Source organism: Antedon bifida, chromosome 8 (genome assembly GCF_963402885.1).
Source record: "Antedon bifida chromosome 8, ecAntBifi1.1, whole genome shotgun sequence".
Taxonomy (NCBI): domain Eukaryota; kingdom Metazoa; phylum Echinodermata; class Crinoidea; order Comatulida; family Antedonidae; genus Antedon; species Antedon bifida.
In genome coordinates, this window is record NC_136233.1 from 12264262 (window position 1) to 12277651 (window position 13390).

Genomic DNA, 13390 nt, shown 5'->3' on the forward strand with positions numbered 1-13390 from the left:
TATATTAAATAATGTATAAAATGTTGTATTATTAGATATACAAATATATGACCGCTCATTTTGAACGTAAATTGAATGAAATCTAACCAATTAAAACGTCATCGTAATATTTAAAATGCAGTTTAAGCTTGTATAATAGACTCACCACTCAGTATCCAAAACTTATTAAACATATACAATTAAAATAGTATAAACGAACTACCAGCAATTCTATTTTTTTTAAATACACAACTTCGTAGTAATTTTTATTATTTAAATATTTTGCATTAAAATGTTAATTGTGTTGAAATAAAGTATAATACATTTCTAAATTATAAATTATTAAAAAAGTAATAAATACGATGGACTATTTTTACTACGTTACAACGAATATTGTCCAAGATTGTGGAAGTAGAATAATGTATTGCACTAATTGCTAATTATTAGTATTTATATAATTCTAACAATTTCTCTTTCATATTTGTTATTTATAAACAATTATAAGAAAATTATTGTATAAATCCAACTACATTTTCATGTACTATTTCCTCTTTTAGTCAACATGGTTCATCCTGCACTCCTTCCTGATATAGAAATAATATTAAGGAAAAGGGCATTATACTAAATGATAAACATCCATTACACCAAGACTATATGTATGGTTAAGGTCAGGAAAACGACTATGTAGCTAACTAACAGATATCTAAATTCATTCGTCCCTTTTTTCCATCCGTGCTTCAATGAAAAAATACTGTTGAATCACCTTGTTGTCTATATTGTATAGTGTATCTTTATTTTGACATATATATATATTTTGTATGTTATTGTATATTTATGTAAGCGATTGTGCCTGTTATGAATTTCCGCAAGAAGGACCAAATAAATCTAAATCTAAGATTAACTAAAATCTTTTGAAAAATGACATGACTGAGCCGACAAGTGTGGGCGATTCTGGTCTTTGTTGGTCAGGCTCTAACTGTGCTTCACTGTCAATCGTGGATGATTTCTCCTCGCCAAACTCATTTTCTCTTTTGTAAGGTGGTTGATCGAAATCAAAGCCTGCATTATCAAGGCCACCGTCTTCCTCATCCGAGCTGTCTGATGCATCGGTTGAGTCCAACTCAATTGAAGTAGCTGCAGTTAGGCGCGAATCGTCCACGTTGCTTTCAATTTCACTGCGTGAAAGTACATCGTCTGCGGCGATTGTCGATGCTGTGCCGTACGAGGGATTAGGAACACGCAGTCTTATATCTGAATTGCTTTTACTGCTGCTAAATAAACTGCCGAACATTCCACCTCCTGACAGGAAACCTTTTGAAGCAAACCGGTTTTGTCTTCGATCTATGGTTGACAAGACACTCTCTGTTTCTGAATCTGGATCCTCGTTTTTCACAACCTTTTCTATTGTGTGTACACGTTTTGAAAGCTTTGTTATTTTCTCATTACACTGGGTTAATGTTCCTTCCATTTTCCTCAGAAAGTCTGTGATTTCATTTCTAATGTAGTTATAAAAACAAGTATCGTTGTCATAGGAACTATCTTTACAAATTTGGTATCTCTAATGTAAATAACTAAATTCTACAGAATATTTATGCAATTGGATTTATATATTGTATATTCTGAAATAGTTAACAAACATTATTGTAAATATATACATGATTTGGGGAGAATGGGGAGAATTCGGAAAGATGAGGTTCACAGTAGGCCCTACTGCACATTCTGGTTACACAGTATAAAGCAAATCTGTACCAATAAGCTCATTTCTCCTATTATCTGATAATTAATCAGCTGATTCAACTACTAAATAATCTCTACTGTTTTCCAATCGTTTGATACGCTCTTTACCATTCAATCAATCAATAAATCTTTTCACCAATGGAAAAAATAGAATAAACACTGATTTGCTCAATAGCAATTGCAAAGAGCTTCTTGGCATGAGGCTAAGTATAATATTATACTTAAATAAAATAGTGAAAATTGTGTACAGTGACAAAAATTCAATATTTTATTGCATCGTTGGCATTTTTGTATATGATTTACCATATTAGGTGAAAGGATAATAATTTATTCATATTTTACTTACTTTACACTTGAGATATCTTGACGAACAGAAATGATGTCCAACTGCGTCACTGCACCCTCAGTGTCATACTGATCTGACTTCTTTTCGGCAATATAACGTGCGATCAATAAATGAACTACCTCCTATATTAAAAAAAAGAGTAAGAAATAAAATGTAATCGCACTAAAGAAGTTAAACAATTGGAGTAAACAAATGTACATACACAGCTTATGAAACATACTAATAACATAAATGTAATGTAGCGAACACTTTAATTTGTGAGTGACCGTTTTTATAGGCCTACTCAGTTTCGAACAGATTATTTAGCGGTCTACAAAATAGAAAAGCCAAGATTTGTTTTTATCAATAATACCTACATCATATTTCTTCTCTTTTTCTGCTACTCTTTGAGCATATTTCTGAAAACAAAGCAACGTTTAATTATTTGTTTAGGGAATTCTATACATTTAAAGAACATATAGGCTATGCATAGTGTGGCATAGTACAATTTAAATTATTATTATTTTATATAATTTTTTTTAATGATAAAAAAAAAAAATGAATAAAAACGAAAGTACACACGTGTTTCAATATTCCCGCATGCGCACAATTAACTAAGATGACGTAGTTCGGTCATCGGTCGTCGCAAATCGAAAACTCCTCAATTTCTCAAATTAGATTTTATATCTATACAAATAAACATACATTTCTAGATTTCTGAGCCGCATCCTTGTAACAGCAACAATGCATAATTTCTTTGATCACGTGCCATATACTCTTTGGTGATGGAACGAGGTTAAATGGAACAGGAACAGTGGCGGCATCATCAAAGTAACTCATCCACATCTCCGCACGACTGAACTTCCATTCTATATCTGCTTCTTCCTGAACACAAAATAGTATTTCTGTAAACATAATGTATCGTTTTATCTCTTTATCATCATTGTCCTTGTCATCTTCATCATTGCTATCATCACCTAAAACGACACTCCCCCACCCCTTCTAACAATGTTATCACCATCATTTGAGCAATGGTACAGTAGCAATGGTACAGTAGCAATGAAGGGAAGAAGGAACAACACATTTTACTTACCTCCACTCGACAAAATGTACTACTCATCATGGCGATTAGAACATTCAATAAAATGATTACTCCAATGACGTAATACGACGCGAAAATAAAGCGACCAACGGCTTCAGTGAAGACATGCGTTGAACTGCTCATCAATACATCAAGGTCTTTAAGGCCAAAAAGCGCCCAAAAAAGGGTCTCCATAGAGTGACCAAATCTAAAATGTAAAGATAAATCTAAATCTTACTAGAAATGAAATTGTTGTTGGTACAGTTTTAATTGAAGCAATGAACATTATGTTTCTTTTATTTTGTCAGTGATAACAATTCTAGAGGCCAGGACCTATGATTTATTTATAAAAAAGAATAACATTAAGCATCGTACCCTTAACGTTTTCAAGACCTAAAATTCAAGTAATGAATAACTTTGTAGAAGGGAATGACTATAGAAAAATGGTAACTCACGTGCCAAATGGCATTTCTCTGCAGTCCTCTGGTTCAGTTTCTCCAGCCTCTATACATTCAATGATCTCCTCTGGTGAATATGGCCAATAGAGCTGCGTAAGTCCAAGAGCAAATGCAACCCAGACCAACGTAAATATAAACAAAAACCTAAAAGAAACATGGTGTATTAATCAGATCAGAAGGTTGTTTGTTTCTTATCTATATATACAAAATAGTCAGATGTTCCCACGATAGGCAATTCGTTCTTGTTCATTCATTCATTCGCTTTGCCTATATCATCAACTCTTTAGCAACTTAGCAGGTACACGATGGACACAGTTGTACAATATCTACATTAATTATATACGCCATTAATATTACCTTGTAATATCATCGACCATTCCTCCTAATGATATTTGCAGCGGTCCGACTTGATCACTAATAACAATAAGCCGCAACGATCGACAAAAGCTGAAGATATTTGCCATTGCAAACATGGCTTCTGCCACAAGATTTGGGTCGTAGTTAGGCCACTCACTGCGGTCCACGTCATCTGTATCTGCACTGGCCTAGCATATACAGAATATAAAGATAAAATTATATTTAATCGGAAATGTGAAAGTGTCAATGAGGAAGACAAGAAGAGAAAAGAATGGAAAAGAAGACAAAGGAAAACATAACAAGAGGAAACTTGGAAAACAAGGACTAACCTTACTAATAGACACAAACTTGAGAGATATCCAACACCAGTATAAAATCATTTGAAATAAATCGATGAAATTCCACATATCTTTTACGTAAGCCTTGATGCCATTCCTGTATAACTCTTTGACTTCACGCCAAGTCATACCTATAAAAGAAGAAATGTACGCCGATTACTTCATTGCACTTTCGCATTTTTTATCTAGATATTTCTAATTAACAAACACATTGTGTTATGCTCCAATGAATACGCAAAGATCATAATTTATGATAGATATTGGCTAAAAGATGGAAATGTTATTAGCCAGGCAGATATATTATGAAAGCAGATGCATCCAGGATGCATCCAGAACAACGATAGAGCACGTGTCGAGAAAAAAACAGAGCCAGGTCTGTTGATTTCAATTTCAATATTTCTTGTTCGTTTAAACTCTGAAGCCGACTAAATTATGAAGCAAGCAATAGAAAATAAAGTTTAAAAAATTACCAATAATCCAACTCATAATAAATATTTGTATAACAGTTGGATTGCGCCCTCTAACGCGTAGAGCATGTTCTTGTTGTATTAAATCTTCAGATACCAGACATGTATCATATTCTTCATCGAGTAAAACCTCTTCATTCGGTATCTGCACATCACTGGTTGCGCATCCAAGCAACACCAGTAATGTGACATAAGAAGACGTGTGCATAAGAAACTTGATATACCTTTAATTATAACAATAAAAAGAACCGCTAAAGAATTGTTTGGACTGTATCTACAGTATGTCAATATTTAAATATGTTTACAGTTTATATATTTCTGTAAACAGTCTACATTAGTGGCACAGTCAGTATTTAAAATATGATGGTTTAATTCTAACCATTATTAATCACCCGGTTCCTGAAGGTATACGATATGAGTTATATGCAAAACTGGTATTGACCAGTTATGAAAAGTAATAGGGTTAACCTTCTAAACGGTCATTAACCAAAAATAAAAAGTATCTCAAATCTATAATTTAGAGAGAACTTAAACAACAAAAATATTAGACAAATTGGATGTAGATGGTAAATAAAAAAAATAATGCAATATTGTTCATGTCATTTACATATATTAATAGTGACATTCGTAAATACGTTTTCATAAAAGTTACAGCCATTTTAAAAAAAGTTTCCCAACTAACCCCACACTTGATATTCAGAATGAAACAATAGTTTATTACACTTACGGGGTTCGCATAAATGTAGAAATTCTTCCAATCGGTGCGGCCAGATAAAGTATTGACCATATAGGCCAAAAGATACAAGTAGTTAAAGTCATCAATAGTCCCTTTAGTGATCGATTGGTCCGCAAATCAGCTGATAGACCTTTATACCACCTATCAGTTAAAAGGATCTGACAGTTCGGATGAGCTACAAACTTAAAGACACAACATATAAAAATAAATAAATAAAAGTTAGAACTGTATTCAAAATATTATTTGGTCCACCACCATAGCTTTCGTATCATTCGATTGAACAGGAAATAATTTATCTTAATCGGTTTTTTAATTATGAAAGTTTTTTCACAGCAAAGAAGTATGTTATTTATTTTTGTTGAATTAATAATCTTGTTTTTCAATCTAATTTTCATCTTGTCCGTGTTTCTATATTGCTCAGTTGGTCTGAACTGTTTACTACATAAATCTGTTGCGTGTTCCTTGTAAAAATCAGTGTTCCTCTAATATTTCACCCGATTCTACAACTGTCAATAGATACATCCTAACTGGCTAGCGCAAGTCACTGAGATATAAATCTAAGTGTAGTATGTACTTTTAATAATTCATTTCTATCTCTAGATTTCTGTGTACAACTGGATTGATATTCACTTTAGTAGATTCCTATACTTACTCTCTTTTGGTAAAATGTGACAGCCTTTAACACTTTTAATGGTTGTTTAAGCTCAATGACTTCTGGAGTTTTCTTCCACTCTGCACGGTCATGGGTGAGTATAGTAGACAATTCTTTAGAGTTCCTCGTCTGTCCAAGGAGTTCAGATGCGTACAGTTCAACCTTCAAATGATAATTATGTAAATCAGATAAATATTTAGGTTATAATATAGCGTAATATTATAAAAATGCCATAATATTTAGCGTTAAGGTTTGTATGACAAATAATTTGGCATGATTTTCAGATAGTTAGATAATAGTAATGCCACGAAACATTCATGAATAATAAACAGTTTACGATATAAAAGTATCACATGTAAAACGCAATGAGTGAACTTCGGATTTTCAAATTATAAATTCGAAATATTTGTCCAAAATTGTAGATTTCGATTAGTTATTAGTAGTTAGAAAGGAGTCATTTATGTATAGAAATGTTATGTTTAAGTATTTCACCAGATTCCGGAAACCATACAACATTATATATAGTAATACTTAACTCGACCATATGTTTGTACAATAATATTATATATGCATAATTTATTCAGCTGCAACAGACAATATAGGCCTAATGCAAATTGAATGAATTAATATCGGTACTGAGAAAAACAGTGGTACACTGGAAATGCACAGTGTAATTCTTTAATATTACCGTATTTATTCTAATAAACGCTCCGCTTTGAATAAACGTCTCCCTCGAGTAAACGCCAAACTCGAATAAACATTATTGGAATAAACATCATTTGGAATAAATGCTCCCTCGAATAAACGTGCCGCCACATACATATACACACAATATTGCATGCATTCTAACACATTTCTATTTGTAGTAGAATTCATTGATTGACATGATCTACAATTTACCAAGCATTTTATACAAGTTTTACTGTATTCTCTAACTATTTTTCTAGGGGCTATTTATTTGGTTATACATGTTATCATAATTACAGCTAAAAAAAATAAAGGCCCCCCCCCCCACCTTTAAATAAAGGCCCCCTAAAACCCTCATGAACAATAAACGCACCTGGGCGTTTATCCGAATAAATCCAGTAGATATAGATAATATTGACACGAATTTAACTGCTAATATTTAATAACACGGCCTAAGTAGATATGGTAATAGATCAACGAGGATAGAATATTGATCATAATATATACATAGAATACATATGATTATTACTATTATATTGTTATTGTTATTAATATAAGAACAAATATTACCTGTTCCGCTAATTGGTCGTACTCATTCTTATACTCGTACTCCATTCGTGCTAAGAGTTTAAGTCTTTTATAAAGTTCAAATGATTTGTCAATCGGGTCATCACTGGTCAAAGAGATATAGAACTCACTGCTCAATGCTTTGTATATATTCAACAAGCCGACAGAGTACTGTACTGAATGTTTCTGCCGACTTGTTTTTAACTTCTTCCACGGGTCTGATATGACAGCATTGTGTTGCAAAAGCATCTGTAATAATAAATTGGTGTTACACTTTGGTGAAAATACAAGTTTCTTGTTTATGTGATGTTGATCTTGTGATGTCTATGTGAAGTTAATATTGTAATGAAACTTACCTTTATGATGTCATGGTTATTTGTGTGTGCTGCTAGAATAATTGGTGTGATACTTGGATGAAAATCCTCATTATCAGCTTGTGAGTTTATCATATTCTGTGTCATTCCCTAAAAAATACCATTGGAATATATAGAAATGAAGGAAGTTAAATAAATAAATTAATTAAAGTACAATAATTAAGTTTAATTAATCAAAACCACGTGCATTAGTATAAGACTTCAGACAAATATTTAGAAATGAATTAATTTCTATTGTATTACTGGGCAAGGTTTCTCTATGTATGTATTTTCTCTATTGTATAGAAATAACAATAATAATAATACTGTAATAACGTTATCCATTTTTAATCAAGGTGCTTTAAACAGTCCTGGCTTTGTTTGTATCAAACCTGTTAGTGGCGGTAATTATCGCTGTTGGTTTCGATTGAATAAAATAAAATAAAAATACAAACATTTACAAATTGTAAATATTGTAATAATAATGATATTTTACATATAATATATTGATATGAATGTAGTTGTACGGTTTATTGATTTTTATTATTATTTATTTATTGAATTATTTAATTTAATTGTTTTTAATATTAGTAAGTGATATGATAGTATTGTTGTTGTTTATTTATTTAATTATTATTTTAGTATAATTTAATTGTTAAAAAATACTTAATTTCAGCTTATTGCTGCCACTGTATTTTTATTTTTTTTTAAATAAAAGATACCATGAATAATAATGATAATTGTACTTTTTATTTTAGGCACGGTTTAGGCAATTTTTACCAGTTCATTTCCTCAAACATCATCCAAAACCCCCTGGATAATGTATTAATTTTTGATAAGCTATCAAAGCTCAGAAATATTTTTTGCTTAAAATTACATTTTTTCAGGTAATAATTTTGTTATCGATCCCATTTTTGGTTAAAGTGAATAACTATTATGTGAAAAATATTTTTCAGGAGGGCAATATATTTTTAAATGAAACAAAATACTATTTTGATAAAAATCACTGCACACGGTACTAAGAATATAAAAATTCAAACCATCGTAATATCAACAAATACGAACATGAAAATAAACGTTAGAAGGCCTATTCAGAATGACTTGAAACAACATACCAAATTATTTATGTAACCATGTAATATAATAAGATTCAATGAGTACCAGGTGTTAGTATTTGAAGAACTATTGGTCGTAATCGGTATTTTCATAATGATAATATATGAAATATTATTTATTGATTTATTGATTCAATGTTATTATGCACGGACAACTGTGCACAAAAACTACGAACGTGTATTACCATGTTAACAAAATTAGGCCTACCAAGATTGGCGTAACTAGTATATTCATAATGGCAATACAGCCATGAAATATTGTTTTAAGATTGTAATGTTGTTGTTCGATTTATATAGCGCTTATACAATCAAAAGATTGTCCCAAAGCGCTTAGAGAAAAAACAGAAAGAAATTACAAAGAAAAAAGATGGGTTTTTAAGAGTGTTTTGAAAACTATGATAGAGGATGCATTTTTAATAGGATCAGGAAGATTGTTCCACATTTTAGGAGCTGCAACTGCAGGTCTTAATGCGGCTGGGTGGAACAAAAAGTGCAGATGGATTAGTGGTCGACCTAAGATTCAATATTATTATCCTGAGACAGGTCTTATATATTCAAACAAATGTAGGCCTACCCATCAGTGACTAGCTATTCAAAATATGAATATTATTGACATAACAAAATAGTTATACTTATAATGTTTACCATTATTAGTTAGACTTAAAAAAACACAACAATTGATATTAAATACCCGTATGTTTTTCAAATTGCAGATGAAACCCAAACAAATTTAATGACACAGCATATTTCACAAAGTTGAACAATATAGGCCTAACACAACAAATAATGATGATGGTGATAAATAATGATGATGGTGATAAATTATGATAATTTAAATTGTGCTGTTATTTCAACGGGAAGACACTTACCGTTATGTTTTAAAGGCCAATATCATTGGAAGAAAAAAGATATGGATATTTTCGGGATTAAGCGTACAGTATATAATTAAACATACATTAGGCAACAGTATAAATGATCTACTCTACCTTAAAAACACATATTCTAATTTAACAGATATTATGCATAGTATTATTCAAATAATAATAATTATTTTATTTTTTTTTCCATTTTAGGAAAAATATTTACCTGTGGTGATCGAGCATATTCGAGTAAAATGTCAACTACTTTAACGTTCTGCATATCCACCGCTCGCAAGAGTGCGTCCCCAACGTTCACATCGTTTTGTAAAAGAACTTTTACTATTTCTGAAAAGAATTAGTTGATTGATTTTAGAAACAATTAAAATAACATTTGTTTACCACCTTTATAATTTAAGATGAGCTTTCAGAGGAATGTTTAGATTAAAAAATGTAATTCAATTGTATCGGTAATTACTCAGATACTTGGCAAATGACCCTTCATTAGGATGGACCCTCATCTTACAATAGAGAATTGTAATTCATAATAGAAAATGCCAGTACCGTTATTAAAGCGGAATATACTTTAATTTTCTATAGTTGCAAGACATTCGGCGTTGTTCCTTTATTTGCATTAAATTATCAATAGATCTACAAAATTATAACAATTGCAACAACTTGGAGAATAGTTTGATATCACCAATTTACCTATGTTGTTTGATTTAATTGCGACTGCTAGTGCATTTTTACCATCTGGGTTTGTACAGTTTTTATCAAAGTCACAATGAGAAAGAGCGAATTCCACAGCATCCAGATCACCACTTTCGGCTCCCTTTAAGTACAGTTGACGAAGAGTATCTTGATCTACCTCTTCTTCCATCATAGAAGTATAGCGTGACTCCTACAAATCGAGGGGAAAATAATAAACAATCGATTATTATTATATAACTGCATCAATGGTTCAACACCCGTCTATTTACAGGAACTAATTCAGAAGTATAACCCTGGTCGCCAGATATTACTCGTCTTGCAGTTCCTAAAACTATTTGGTGATAAATCATTTTCTGTCATTGGACCTAATTTATTGCATAATTTACCTATTAATGTGCGTATACAATGTTTTAAGAAATTGTAAACAAGATTTCTTTTCCCATAGGAATAATTTAGATGTTCTATTTGTCCTTCTATACTGCTCTAATCATTGTACAGCGCTTTGGTCTTCTTTTTTGGAAAATTTTAGATTCTATAATCTATAAATAGATTTTATAAACCTATATAGTATAGTATAGTATTATTAAAAAGATCAACAAATTAAGTTACGCGGGAGAGCTACATATGTAATTTATGAAGGGGGACTATTATTACATTCGATATCAAATACATATCTTTCTCTGTATCTTCAGTAAAATGACAATGAAATTAAAATACAAAGTGCTGAATTGTCAGTTCTTTACAGTCATAAAAATTGATATAATATAAAACAATTATAAAAATAAATTAATTAAAAACAAGCTGTATAAAATATATATATATGTAAAAAGATAAAAAATCAAATATAAAGTCTCGATCACTATATACAATTATAGATTTACTAAATTTGTATTTACTATGTTGAGTTTTAAAAAATATTTTGCGGTACGGTAATATAGTTCACTATGTCGGTCGGTCGGTTGGTCGGTCTGTCTGTCTGTCGGTCCGGTATCACTATGCATTGTAGCACGCGACTTAATGGCTGTTGGCCTTGTTAAATTCAATGTTGCGGAACCTTTTTTTGTTACATGGCTAGACAAATGAAATATATTCCATCTTCTTTCCTTTGATTAAATTATATATTTACTGAGTGTTGTGGTTTTCATTAGTTAGTGCATTCGTGCATACGAGATGAATTATAATGAACGTATGTTTACTCTGCTAATAACATTGAAAAACAAACAACGTGATAAACATTATGATGTCCAATAGTATCATCACCAACGTATAGTACGTACGTCCTATTATACTGTATATATTGTAAAAGAGAGAGAATTTAAACTATTTCATCTACAATGCTGCATTAATTAATTTGTACATGAATGACAATATTCTGCGAACGGGAATATATAATATCAATAAAAAATAAAGTATAGAAATAAATATATGTGACGTAAAACCTAAAAATAAATGTAATATTGTGCACATTGTTAATGAAAATTCCATTATTATATATTTTTAAATATTTTTTGTATACAAAAGTATATAGTTTAAATAGGAAAGAAAGAAAACAGAAAAAGTATGTACATCATTAACACTATTGAACTTTCTTGCTAAAAACATAATGAAAAAACACATCATATCAAAATAAAATCATATATCAAACAATAAATACAAAAACAGTATACATATATACTATAAAAATAGAAACAATATTAGAAGATATATTTTACCTTTACATCAACCGAAGTTAGATCTATCAAACCACTCTTACGTTTGGTTATAAGCATGTAGGCCTACTTTAAGTTTTCAGATAATATATCCAACGGCTATCTAATATTTCAAGGCTTTATGATCATTACGAAATATGTATTAACGTCGTAGTAAAAAATAAAAGGACGTTTCTATGAATTCAACCTGCTGGTAGTATGAAATGTACGAAGCGTATAGTCACGTATCACACAATGCGTCCGTATTTATACATAAAAACAATAGACTGTGAAAAACATTATAATAGTAAACAACCTCCCATAGAATATAAGGTCATCAATGTAGGCCTACCTTTTAGTAAGATATTCACTTATTAATGCTGTATATTCACGTATATAATATAAGTAACTCGGCACCAGGGTGGGTTTACCTCCCCAAGCCCAGCTTTAAATGAAGTAAAAACCAATAAAGTGTATGAGAATGCCTTGAATGTTTTGAAGTTTTTATCTTCTTGTAGGCCTAAACGGTAAATGTCCCCCACAATATGGGAATGCCTAAAGAGAGGAGTTACCAAAGGAGTTCTAGTAATGTTTTATAACGTTGACTGTACAGTAAATACAGCACGGTTCGTATTTTATCTTCGTATATTGCTAATACTGTACTTTTATCATTGTTTAAATATAGAAAAACTCGATTACATCAATTTGATTTTATATTAAATTGATTTTAGTATATTTTCGTTCTACTATATAAATTAATATACTTTATTATTTAATATAAATTCGTTTTTTTATCGCTCATTTTATTGCAGCTTAATATGTTTAAGCATTATAATTTTCATCATCCGTGGGAATTTTAACATTGGCTAGATTTAAAAACAAAGGGGTGTGAACAACATCACATTTCGTGAACTATTTTTAGTTGCCATCAGGGCCCGTGTACTGCAATAATCAAATACATTGTATTCTGAACAACAGTGTGATGCTCACCTCTCAACAAATGTTACGTTACAATTAAACTCTAGACAATCGTTCGTTCACATAGTCAACTTTGTTTAGTGTATACATAAGAACGCCTGCATCGTATAATAATAACCAAATATACTATAGTATATAAACAACAATGTCAACATTTCAACAACAATAATAATTTCACATACAGATTATTTGAAGTTACAGTTGTCAGACAACATTCCCAGATTTATTATTTTAATAATAATAATTCAACTTAACGTCTCATCAGACGATAGATAATATACAGTAATGAAGTAAGTAAGTAAAT

At 30.9% G+C, this 13390-nt stretch overlaps 1 protein-coding gene across 2 annotated transcripts; it reads right to left on the reverse strand.

Moving 5' to 3' along the window:
• Positions 1–396: 396 nt before the first annotated feature.
• On the reverse strand, positions 397–10604 carry LOC144850073 (short transient receptor potential channel 5-like). Of its 2 annotated transcripts, none has more exons than XM_078707262.1 (15): positions 10418–10604; positions 9939–10057; positions 7741–7836; positions 7388–7633; positions 6131–6292; positions 5470–5660; positions 4746–4966; positions 4267–4406; positions 3938–4125; positions 3578–3724; positions 3135–3330; positions 2747–2926; positions 2419–2460; positions 2063–2184; positions 397–1475 (listed from the first exon to the last, which is right to left on the reverse strand). In XM_078707262.1, exons 1-15 carry the CDS (start codon positions 10590–10592, stop codon positions 881–883), a joined length of 2820 nt encoding a protein of 939 aa, XP_078563388.1. In that variant the 5' UTR covers positions 10593–10604; the 3' UTR covers positions 397–880. The 2 variants fall into 2 exon arrangements, with proteins under 2 accessions (XP_078563388.1, XP_078563387.1); XM_078707261.1 differs by having other exon boundaries at positions 7741–7848.
• Between the last annotated feature and the right edge of the window lie 2786 nt (positions 10605–13390).